General features: G+C 47.7%; 1 protein-coding gene across 5 annotated transcripts in view; it reads right to left on the reverse strand.

Annotated features, from left to right (window-relative positions):
- Nucleotides 1–4,425, reverse strand: part of LOC122930933 (cohesin subunit SA-2-like) — a 105,279-nt gene extending 100,854 nt beyond the window's left edge. For 3 of the 5 annotated variants that reach the window (XR_006388191.1, XM_044284659.1, XM_044284655.1), the window contains exons 1-2: nt 4,259–4,348; nt 1,791–1,895 (exon numbers count right to left, since the gene is read on the reverse strand). Coding sequence is in view for 4 of the 5 variants with exons in the window: in XM_044284659.1 (XP_044140594.1) it covers nt 1,791–1,831 (41 nt within the window). In the remaining variant the exon portion in view is untranslated. The other 2 variants (XM_044284657.1, XM_044284658.1) reach the window with 2 other exon arrangements.
- Between the last annotated feature and the right edge of the window lie 7,424 nt (nt 4,426–11,849).

Raw genomic sequence — 11,849 nt, forward strand, 5'->3', positions numbered from 1 at the left:
GACATGGTGTCAAAAAACCAGTCCAGCAAAACATGCCTTCCAAAAACCAAACGGCGCACCTTTCACTCTACGCCCCGCTGTGTGGCCGTACAGTAGTTTACGGCCACATTTGGGGTGTTTCTGTAAACGGCAGAGTCAGGGCAATAAAGATACAGTCTTGTTTGGCTGTTAACCCTTGCTTTGTTAGTGGAAAAAATGGGTTAAAATGGAAAATTAGGCAAAAAAATTAAATTCTCAAATTTCATCCCAATATGCCAATAACTCTTGTGCAACACCTAAAGGGTTAACAAAGTTTGTAAAATCAATTTTGAATACCTTGAGGGGTGTAGTTTCTTAGATGGGGTCACTTTTATGGAGTTTCTACTCTAGGGGTGCATCAGGGGGCTTCAAATGGGACATGGTGTCAAAAAACCAGTCCAGCAAAACCTGCCTTCCAAAAACCAAACGGCGCACCTTTCACTCTACGCCCCGCTGTGTGGCCGTACAGTAGTTTACGGCCACATTTGGGGTGTTTCTGTAAACGGCAGAGTCAGGGCAATAAAGATACAGTCTTGTTTGGCTGTTAACCCTTGCTTTGTTAGTAGAAAAAATTGGTTAAAATGGAAAATTAGGCAATAAAATGAAATTCTCAAATTTCATCCCCATTTGCCAATAACTCTTGTGCAACACCTAAAGGGTTAACAAAGTTTGTAAAATCAGTTTTGAATACCTTGAGGGGTGTAGTTTATAGAATGGGGTCATTTTTGGGTGGTTTCTATTATGTAAGCCTCGCAAAGTGACTTCAGAGCTGTAGTGGTCCCTAAAAATTTGGTTTTTGTAAATTTCTGAAAAATTTCAAGATTTGCTTCTAAACTTCTAAGCCTTGTAACATCCCCAAAAAATAAAATATCATTCCCAAAATAATTCAAACATGAAGTAGACATATGGGGAATGTAAATTCATCACAATTTTTAGGGGTATTACTATGTATTACAGAAGTAGAGAAACTGAAACTTTGAAATTTGCAAATTTTTCCCAATTTTTGGTAAATTTGACATTTTTTTATGCAAAAAAAAATATTTTTTTTAACTTTATTTTACCAGTGTCATGAAGTACAATATGTGACGAAAAAACAATCTCAGAATGGCCTGGATAAGTCAAAGCGTTTTAAAGTTATCATCACTTAAAGTGACACTGGTCAGATTTGCAAAAAATGGCCTGGACCTAAGGTGTAAAAAGGCTGTGTCCCTAAGGGGTTAAAGGGGTTGTCTCCCGCTGCGTTTTCTTCACTGTTTACCTGCCCACTGTCAGCATTTCTGCAGCAAGCAGTGTAATTACAGCGCCTCCATCCATTCACTTGAACGGGAAGAAGATGTAGTTACACCCCGTCCCATTGAAGTGAATGGGACGGTGGAGATTTAATTACACTGCTCGTCACTGTGATGTCAGCTGATCGGCAGGGGTGCTGGGAGTCGGACCCCCACTGATCTGATACTGATGACCTATCCTGAGGATAAGTCATCAATATCGGAAACCATACAACCCCTTTAACAACCAGCAGTGGATAGCAACTTAGGGTGTTTTTAGAGGAGGAAGACAGCATTTCTGTTGCTTTACATTCTTGCCATTGAGGACATTGGCTTCAGACAAGTAGAAGTTGTAAGATAATACAGCGACCATTTAAATATGGCATTTCTTTGTTGACACAAGCTCCTCTGTGTAGATACTTTTGATACTCGTTATGGTGCCCTCAGCATTACAGGCATTAATATTACATAATAAACGGAATACTTTGTAGTTTGACGTCTTACTTTTGCCACGGATCTGCTGAGGAATTAGACACAGCTATCATTTCTTCTGCATTTTGCCTTCAGGGTGTAGCCAATACTTCTCCAACTGCCGTCTTGTAAGAAAGCCTGTGGAATTGTACAGACAGTTTAGGACCTTCTTACCCTTACACATGAAGGCAGACGGGCATGGCAGGGCATTTGTACAGACTCAGTGCACCTTGGCTGGACTTCAACCTCCTCCCCCAAGACCATGCAACACAGCGACGAACAGAAATCCGAATTTATAATATTCATACTTCATATCTGATAAGAAAGTGCATCCAGAGCGTAAAGAGCGATGACCGCTGTGTCAGTGGAAGGGTACGTTCACATCTGCGGCAGCGGAACCGGCAGATGGCAGCCTGCCGCATTTCACTAGACCTGGCATTGCTGGATTCTACAGTTCACCACCGGATCCCTATTGACTATAATGGGATCCTGCAGTGATCCGGCCGCTTTCCTGAATAAATCCCGGGGTTCGGCCAGACATAAAACGTGGCGTGCAATGGTTTTTGTCCGGCCGACAACCAGCATTTTTGCTGAACACGTCAACATAGCCTAAAGAAAAGCGCTGTCTCCTGCTGAACATGATGTCAGGAGTTTAATGATGATGTCGGCTGAGGGGTTGAGCTGATGCCATAGCTGGCAGGTAATGGCTGTGTTATACAGCTGACACCTGCTGGCTGTCAATGATCGGCGACAACTGAGATCATGGACAATTAACCTCTGAGATGCCACAATAAATAGCTTCTTAGCTTGACATCATTGCTGGTATAGATTTCCTTTTCTGGCACACACAACTCCCTGCGATGTCACTGAATTATTACCTATAATTAAATCTGGTGCATCGTACCCCAGTGAGGAGTGCTAGTAAGACTGGCGTTAGAAATGCCAGACTTAAAGAGGACCTGTCACCGCTCCTGACCTGTCTGTTTTAATGGCGTCATGCATTCCCCATGTAATAACCATTCTGGAGCATCTATTCTTATGTCTCTATGTTGTTCCATTACTTTATTATTTCTACTAGAAGTTATGAATGAAATGCTAGCAGTCTGCAGTAAGGGTACAGAGGGGTGGTAACCAGCTGGGGGGGGTGTACCTGCACAGACTCTCTCTATCCAATCAGTGCTGCCATTTTCAGTCTGTGCAGGTAAACCCCCCCGCAACAGGTTACCTCCCCTCTGTACCCTTACTGCAGACTGCTAGCAGGTAATTCATAACTTCTAGTAATAATAATAAAGGAACGGCACAACATAGAGCCTGAAGAATAGATGCTCCAGAATCGTTATTACATGGGGAACGCATGAAGCTATTAACCTCCCTGGCGGTACGATATTTCCTTTAATTTTGTACCCAGAGCGGTACAAACTTCCGGAGCTGTGGCTCGCACCGTGCCCTGGAAATGCGGATGAAGACAGCACACTGTGTGCTGTCCGCATCCATCCCTGCGCCGTTCAAATTAACTCATGGCCTGCAGAATTTGAAATTCAGCTCTGGACTATAATGCAGAATATATTTCAGTGGACCGCAAATGAAATATATTGACTGTTTGTGAATACGACCCACTTCACATTCGGGACTCGCTGCGCCTCAGGATTAAGGCAACGTATTGGAAGAAAAAACTTTTTTTTATATTGTATAATGCAGAATAACTCAACCAGTGCAAGTGAAGTAACACTTTGCTTATATAGCACCAACACATTCTGCAGCATTGTACGGAGATTGTTACTATTCCCTGTCCCCAGTAGGGTTTACAATCTCATTTGAGGGGGTGCAGGGCGTCGGACCCCTGTCGATCTGATATTGATGGGGATCCTGAGAGACCTTTGAAATCCTGGAATACCCCTTTAATTCACTATTACTATTGTAGCATCTGTTCACAGTTCTGCTGTTCATTTCCATCCCAGGCGCAGAATAATAACAATGACAGAAGTATGGATCCGACACCAGGGGTACACCGCCAGTGAGGGCGATCACCTCAGGCAGCACCAGGTGGGGGCAAGAGGCGGGCCATGGGCAAAGAGGGCTTTCATTGTGGCAAAGGGGTTAGGGGTTAAGAAGCTGGCATGGGGGGGGGGGGGGGGACCGTTTTAGTTTTTGCCTCAGGCAGCAGAAAGGTTAGGTGCACCCCTGTCCAGCACACAGCGGATACCAGGACCACGACCACCCAACAGACCCCACTGACTATAATGTGGTCCATCAGGTTTCCATCATGGTGTTGTAAGGCAGATGTGAACACAACCTTGTACCTGCTGGTTATGGAAGGTACAGGCACCTCTCTGCCCACATGAAGCATAGCCCTGTGCACCTCAGTAGTGAGAAGACACTCCCAGGATCCCTGGGACTCCCCCTGGGACTGGCAGACCCCAGTATAACATATCCTGTGGTGGAGAAGCAGCACAAACAAGCATACACCAACATGGCGGATTCCGAGCTGTCCCATACATAACCTGGTGACATGACATGCGCTGCCCTTCTGCCCCAGACGCGCGGCGTCCCCCGGAGCTGTGTTTACTAACACGTCCCTGACTCCTCCCCCCGCCCCGGTACCTGTCCTGAGAGGTGACGGCCTGGACCGCGAGGCCACGCCCCCTGCTCCCCGGAGCCTCCCTGTGTGAGCGGCTGTGATTGGTGGGCGCCGCCTCTCATTCTTCCTGCTTCCTCCTGCACGCTGGACCAGCGGCCGAGCAGCCAATGGCAGCGCTGAGGAGGCCGGAGGCTAGAAAGGAGGCCGGAGGCTAGAAGCAGGGTCACACCGTGCAGCACTAAGGAGGCCGGGGGCTAGAAGCAGGGTCACACCGTGCAGCACTAAGGTGGCCGGAGGCTAGAAGCAGGGCCACACCGTGCAGCACTAAGGAGGCCGGGGGCTAGAAGCAGGGTCACACCGTGCAGCACTAAGGAGGCCGGGGGCTAGAAGCAGGGTCACACCGTGCAGCACTAAGGAGGCCGGGGGCTAGAAGCAGGGTCACACCGTGCAGCACTAAGGTGGCCGGGGGCTAGAAGCAGGGTCACACCGTGCAGCACTAAGGAGGCCGGGGGCTAGAAGCAGGGCCACACCGTGCAGCACTAAGGTGGCCGGGGGCTAGAAGCAGGGCCACACCGTGCAGCACTAAGGAGGCCGGGGACTAGAAGCAGGGTCACACCGTGCAGCACTAAGGTGGCCGGGGGCTAGAAGCAGGGTCACACCGTGCAGCACTAAGGAGGCCGGGGGCTAGAAGCAGGGTCACACCGTGCAGCACTAAGGAGGCCGGAGGCTAGAAGCAGGGTCACACCGTGCAGCACTAAGGAGGCCGGAGGCTAGAAGCATGGTCACACCGTGCAGCACTAAGGAGGCCGGGGGCTAGAAGCAGGGTCACACCGTGCAGCACTAAGGAGGCCGGGGGCTAGAAGCATGGTCACACCGTGCAGCACTAAGGTGGCCGGGGGCTTGAAAGGAGGCCGGGGGCTAGAAGCAGGGCCACACCGTGCAGCACTAAGGAGGCAGGGGGCTAGAAGCAGGGTCACACCGTGCAGCACTAAGGAGGCCGGGGGCTAGAAGCAGGGTCACACCGTGCAGCACTAAGGAGCCCGGGGGCTAGAAGCAGGGTCACACCGTGCAGCACTAAGGAGGCCGGAGGCTAGAAGCAGGGTCACACCGTGCAGCACTAAGGAGCCCGGGAGCAGGGTCACACCGTGCAGCACTAAGGAGGCCGGGGGCTAGAAGCAGGGCCACACCGTGCAGCACTAAGGAGGCCGGGGGCTAGAAGCAGGGTCACACCGTGCAGCACTAAGGAGGCCGGGGGCTAGAAGCAGGGCCACACCGTGCAGCACTAAGGTGGCCGGGGGCTAGAAAGGAGGCCGGGGGCTAGAAGCAGGGTCACACCGTGCAGCACTAAGGAGGCCAGGGGCTAGAAGCAGGGCCACACCGTGCAGCACTAAGGAGGCCGGAGGCTAGAAGCAGGGCCACACCGTGCAGCACTAAGGAGGCCGGAGGCTAGAAGCAGGGCCACACCGTGCAGCACTAAGGAGGCCGGAGGCTAGAAGCAGGGCCACACCGTGCAGTACTAAGGAGGCCGGAGGCTAGAAGCAGGGCCACACCGTGCAGCACTAAGGAGGCCGGAGGCTAGAAGCAGGGCCACACCGTGCAGTACTAAGGAGGCCGGAGGCTAGAAGCAGGGCCACACCGTGCAGCACTAAGGAGGCCGGGGGCTAGAAGCAGGGTCACACCGTGCAGCACTAAGGAGGCCGGGGGCTAGAAGCAGGGTCACACCGTGCAGCACTAAGGAGGCCGGGGGCTAGAAGCAGGGTCACACCGTGCAGCACTAAGGAGGCCGGGGGCTAGAAGCAGGGTCACACCGTGCAGCACTAAGGAGGCCGGAGGCTAGAAGCAGGGTCACACCGTGCACCACTAAGGAGGCCGGAGGCTAGAAGCAGGGCCGCGTCTTATCTCCCTTATTATACAGCGCTTATAGTAAATTTTTGAACATGTACCCACAAGAGATCACTGAACCGGCACATTCTCAGGTGGCTTCGATTATGGGGGTGGGTGCTCTCCTGCAGACTCTGGGTGCATGTCTCTCTCTATGCCCTACCGTTTAGTTTCTGGAGAGAAGCAAGGGTTAATGTCCCTCAACAGGACCACGATCCTATCTCAGGAGACCAGATCATCATTGAAGTGGTGGGAGACTCCAACCAATGGCAGGTCCTTCAAGATGGTAGAGTGGATAAACATCTCCTGGGGCTGGGCCAGGTACTGATTGGGAACCTAAAGTGGCCCTAGAAAAAATACCTAAAAGTGGCCCCATATTGTAGGAGGGTCTATATTGACAGGAGGCAGGGCAACAAAAGTAGGGGGGGTGGGGTCAGCTTAATACCATAGCGCAAAATACCACAGTGCCATACAATGTATTACTCCAAAAGCTGTCCCTCTGAGTTGGCCATCAATAGAGGCCATTTTCTCTCCTCTTCCAGTTGTCTCTGATTAAGATATGGAGATAAGGGGGCTTAGGAGGTGAGATGTGGGACATAGTTGAATTAAGGAGGGCATGGCGCTGGCTGGGTACGTTAATCATCACAGAGTTAATTACCACTGATAGCTTATTATATACCCAGCCAGCATCGGCCCACCGGAAGATTTCCTTGTAAGGTCTATGGACAATCCACCCCTAGGCTGGGCAGCCCATATGGAGTCATTAAGAGCCTAAGGGGCTTGGTCACACCTCAAGAAAGCCTACTCCCGTAACGTCTACAGTTTTCAAACCAGGATAGGATATATGCAGACAACACTACAGTTGTATATATCCACCGCAAAGGGTGTATGAAGTTTCCTACACCTGTATGACAACTTTTTCCCATCATGAGACATTTTCCCTGGTATAGTTGTTTCTGCCGATACCCATGATCCTAAAAATACTGATAAAAATTAGAACAGACCAGGTCTGTGCAGTAGTCATCACAACATTCTGGTTCAGAAGAATCAGCTTCTCAATATTCCTTCAGATGAGACAGGGCCAACGGTGGAGACGACCATTGACTCATCATCTACTGGAACAGGGCCCCCAGGAATACCACTAATTGAAAACTCTTTATATGACATCCTGGATGTGGATTTGTCTACTGATAGACAAAAGTCTGTCGAGGTGCGTAGTAAAAACTCTCTGTCGTTCGAAAACAACAAATTCTTCCAGACCTGCTGGGGGTCCAGATGTCAGCTGGGGGAGAAACCAACAATTTCATTTCCTCCATCCTGGATTTTGTACGATCAGGGCCATAAGCTTATATTAGATGCGCAGATCATCGCTAACAAGCGTTCGTAGTAACGCTCGCTAGCGATGATCTGGCAATGTAATACTGCCACCGATGAACGAGCAAACGCTTGTTCATCGGGCAATCGGAATCTTTCAGCAGATTTAAAAATCATTGTTTGTCGGCAGCAGATTGTGCTGTCTAATCACGATCTGCTACCAGCAAATAATGATTCAGGCCTCATGCCTACGGCCGTTCCGTGCATTGGGGACAGCATTTTATGGTCCCCAATGCACAGGCACTATCCGTGCGGCTGCCACGACGGATCCAGACCCATTCAACTTAAATGGGTCCATGATCTGTACGCACCGCAAAAAAATAGAACAAGTTCGTGGAGAGAAACCCCATGGAAGCATTCCGTAGTGCTTTTGTGGGGTTCTGTCGAGACTAGTGATGAGCGAACTTCTGTTTTAAGTTCGGCGTCTAAAGTTCGGCTTCCGGTTAGCGGAGAATCCCGATATGGATTCCGACTTCCGTTGTGGTCCGTGGTAGCGGAATCAATAATCGGCCATTATTGATTCCGCTACCACGGACCACAACGGAAGTCGGAATCCATATCGGGAACCATATCGGGATTCTCCGCTAACCGGAAGCCGAGCTTTAGACGCCGAACTTAAAACAGAAGTTCGCTCATCACTAGTCGAGACGCCTTTTTGCGGGCCGTGTTCATGAGGCCTCAGTATGGGGATGAGCAATGGCATAAGCGATCACTCCTCCCCATAATCTGGAGGAGATCGCTGCATGTAATATCAGCAGTCTCCTCCACTGATGAGCAGGGGATTGCCTGGATGACCTGTGCATCTAATATAAGCTTTAGCCCTAATATCCTAAAGGTCCAAGCATCAGCAGGTTTGTCTGTCAAATCACCTGTTCGTTTTCTGAAAGCAACACAGAAATTTAGACCTCAGAAATATGAATCTGTCCCAATGTCTGGTCTTGATGCTTAATAGACCGTCTCAACAGCCTTAGAACCTCCTAAAAAGGTCCTACAAGAATGATTTAAAATGGCCACCAGATACCTGTCCTAGAATATGAGCAGGACTGGTTGCCGCTACTTGCAGAGCTGCCTAGGGGGGTGAAGCGGCAGGGTCTCACTACACTGCTCTACAACAGATGGTAATGATTTGATCCTGCCTATGATATGCCATCAATATCAGATAGGTGTGGGTCCCACCTCTGAGACCCTCTCCTATCTCCAGAACAGGACCCTGAAGCAAAGGACAGCACAATGCGCATGGCATGCTCTCCATTCACTGCTATGGGACAATAATAGCCGAGCAAGTGTGTTCAACTATTTTCGGGACTTCCGTAGCTGTGAATGGACAGTGTCCGCACTTGCATAGCTGCTCTTCCTTCACTTTGGGGGGGGTGGGTGGGTGTACTGTTCTGGAGATAGTAGTGGGTCACAGAGGTGGGACATATCGAGGTATATGCCATCAGTGTCTGAGATGGGAATGCCCCTTTAACCCTACCTAATATGATCTTGTACAGTATTTGCTGCTGCTACTTACCGTAAACCATCTTGTAGTCCAGCAACACAGAAAATCCCACCCTGAAATAAAGCTTTCTACCAGTCGTGATCTTTTTATTACACAAGAGACCAAGGGAATGGGAGGAGCATATATACAAAAATATACGTCGCCTTACCAACACCTGTCCTATTTCAGGGGACGAGGCTAAAGCCCAATTGTACGCGCTGCTGGAAAGATGATTTACCATAAGCCGACAAAATCATATCTTTTATTGAAGATCAGTCCGGAAAGCTGTCCTATAGGCATACAGAATAAGCAGACTCAGTTTACATTTAACTGGTTACAATATTACAAAAAATCAGTATGACAAAGAGAACGCCAAAACAGACATTATTTCACCAGTAAGTTCTTCTGGAAGTAAAGAGACCGTTGTGATAATTGTTTGAGTTAGACCTAGCAACCTGTAAAGAAAGAGCAGAAAGTTAGATTACAAATATATAACTCACTCCATGGAAAATATATACAAATATAATGTTTTTACTGTTTTGCAGGAACAGAAGTCTCTGCCCAGGGGCCCAAGGTCAGAGGTACCTTATGGCCTCTCATTTAGGGTCCATTCACACGTCCGCAAAATGGGTCCGCACCCGTTCCGCAATTTTGCAGAACGGGGGCAGATCCATTTATTTTCAATGGGGCCGCAAAAGATGCGAACAGCACATAGCGTGCTGTCCACATCCGCACTTCCGTTCCTCCGCCCCGCAAAAAAATAGAACGTGTCCTATTAATGTCCGCAGCCACGGACAAGAAAATGCGGACCGCACATAGCCAGTGTCCGTGTTTCGTGGATCCGCAATTTGCGGACCACAAAACAGTTGCGGACGTGTGAATGGACCCTTAAAAGGGTTGTCCAGCCTTGGAGCCACCAATTCCAATGCACCTAATCTGTGCCCCATTTAAAAAATAATAAAAAAAACACTCGTTTGTGGTCCCTTCATGCCCGCGATGCTGCCTCATTCCTGTGGACAATCAGCTGCCTCAGCCATCACATCTGCTTGAACAATGAATCATTGCTGTGACTTACCATCCAAGTAGAGGTAACTGCTGATGCTTGCGATTGGCCACAGCAGTCACAGGACCAGGTCACTTCCTAGTCCTACAGGGACGGGACACTGGCAGGACTGCGGACAGTGACAGTTTTATTTTAGTTTTTTTAGTGGGACACAGGTTAGGTGCATTGGGGTTGTCAGCTGATAGGCCAGACAAACCCCTATTAGTGTATTATTACTAAGGCTTCGTTCACATCAGCGTTCAGCCTTTCCGTTCTCTTACTCCGTTATAGTGTCGGGCATATGTATATCTGCACATTAAGGTCTGACAATATTAGAACCAAAATGGAGATTCACATTCCCTTTAAGAGGCCAAACTTTCTGTTGGAATAAGCCAGAGAAGATCATGATGGTCACTGGCATACAATGTATATTGTTTTAAAAAGTTATTGCCAACAGATGTGGTATCTTAAGAGAATGTAATGGGTCTCACATAAACTGTCTCAAATACCGGGGTCAAGAGAGGTTATTGCTTAAAAACACTGGTTTCTCTAAACATATCAGTCTGAGGAACAATGGGTGCTTGATGGCTAAGCCAGATCTGATAAGAGACGTCCATAAAACACATCTGGTGTGGAATGGGTATCTTTTCGTATATATATATATATATATATATTCCTGTGTGCATTTATTTAGCGTTTGAACTTGTTAATGATTCATATATAATAAGCAATATTAAGTATTATAACCAGACATTATTAATGTATCTTTTTGTATTGTATCTCATTGAGGGGATATAGCAAGTTGTTGTTTTCTTCTCTTAAGAAGGGTCTATTCAGAGGAGCTGAGGGTATTTCAAACATCATTATTCAAATAGCTGTGACAATTAGGTGTATACAAACCAGGGCAAAAGCTAGAAGTTTATGGTTCTCTTATCTGACCATAAATAAGATGGTCTGTTGACTGTCAAAATGGATCCGTGATGTCTGGGAAAGTGATCCTAAAGTGTCAGAAAGAGTACCTCCTAATTGATTTAAGTTGGGAGAGACCAAAGGTTAAGAGGTATAATAAAGCCGGATATATATGTTAATTCTAAAAGTTGCTATATGATACAACAGTGCCATCAAGTGGTAGATGGGCAAAAGGAATGCCAATTAAATGACATCATCCCCATGATTACCATACGTAACACCCACCTTATCTAATTGGAAATCCCTAATCCCAGAGGGGATGGGCATAGATAAGGATGTGGATATCTAAACCAGTTTTTGGGGAGAGAAAAAAAAAACTAAGATCACTTGAAAAATCACTTGAGACAAAGAGGACTTGAGCCAAACATCACTTGGAACTTCTTCAGGGAGAACACTTGGGAATTCATTCATCAGCATCACTTCACACGTCAGGAACGTACCTCAGGACGGGATAGATCTGAATCTTGGAAAGCTGGGTCCCTTCTAAAAGCTCTTTATCCCAAAGCAAGGGGTAATGTATAATCCATTTTATTTGCAGTAATTATAAATCGCTCCAATTGGCATATAGTTGAGACCCCATTATTAGTGGGTCAATAGTGTTAACATTAATTTTACAGGAAATTTTAATGAACGTGCACATCATTAGAATTCCTATAATATTGCTATCAGAGTGGAATCTCTGATCGGATTTTATTATCCGTAGTTAGGTCAACGGGCGTATTTATAAGATGTCTCTTACTGCCATATTCTCTGATTGAGCATAAGGGA

The sequence above is a fragment of the Bufo gargarizans genome, chromosome 3, assembly GCF_014858855.1.
Source record: "Bufo gargarizans isolate SCDJY-AF-19 chromosome 3, ASM1485885v1, whole genome shotgun sequence".
NCBI lineage: Eukaryota > Metazoa > Chordata > Amphibia > Anura > Bufonidae > Bufo > Bufo gargarizans.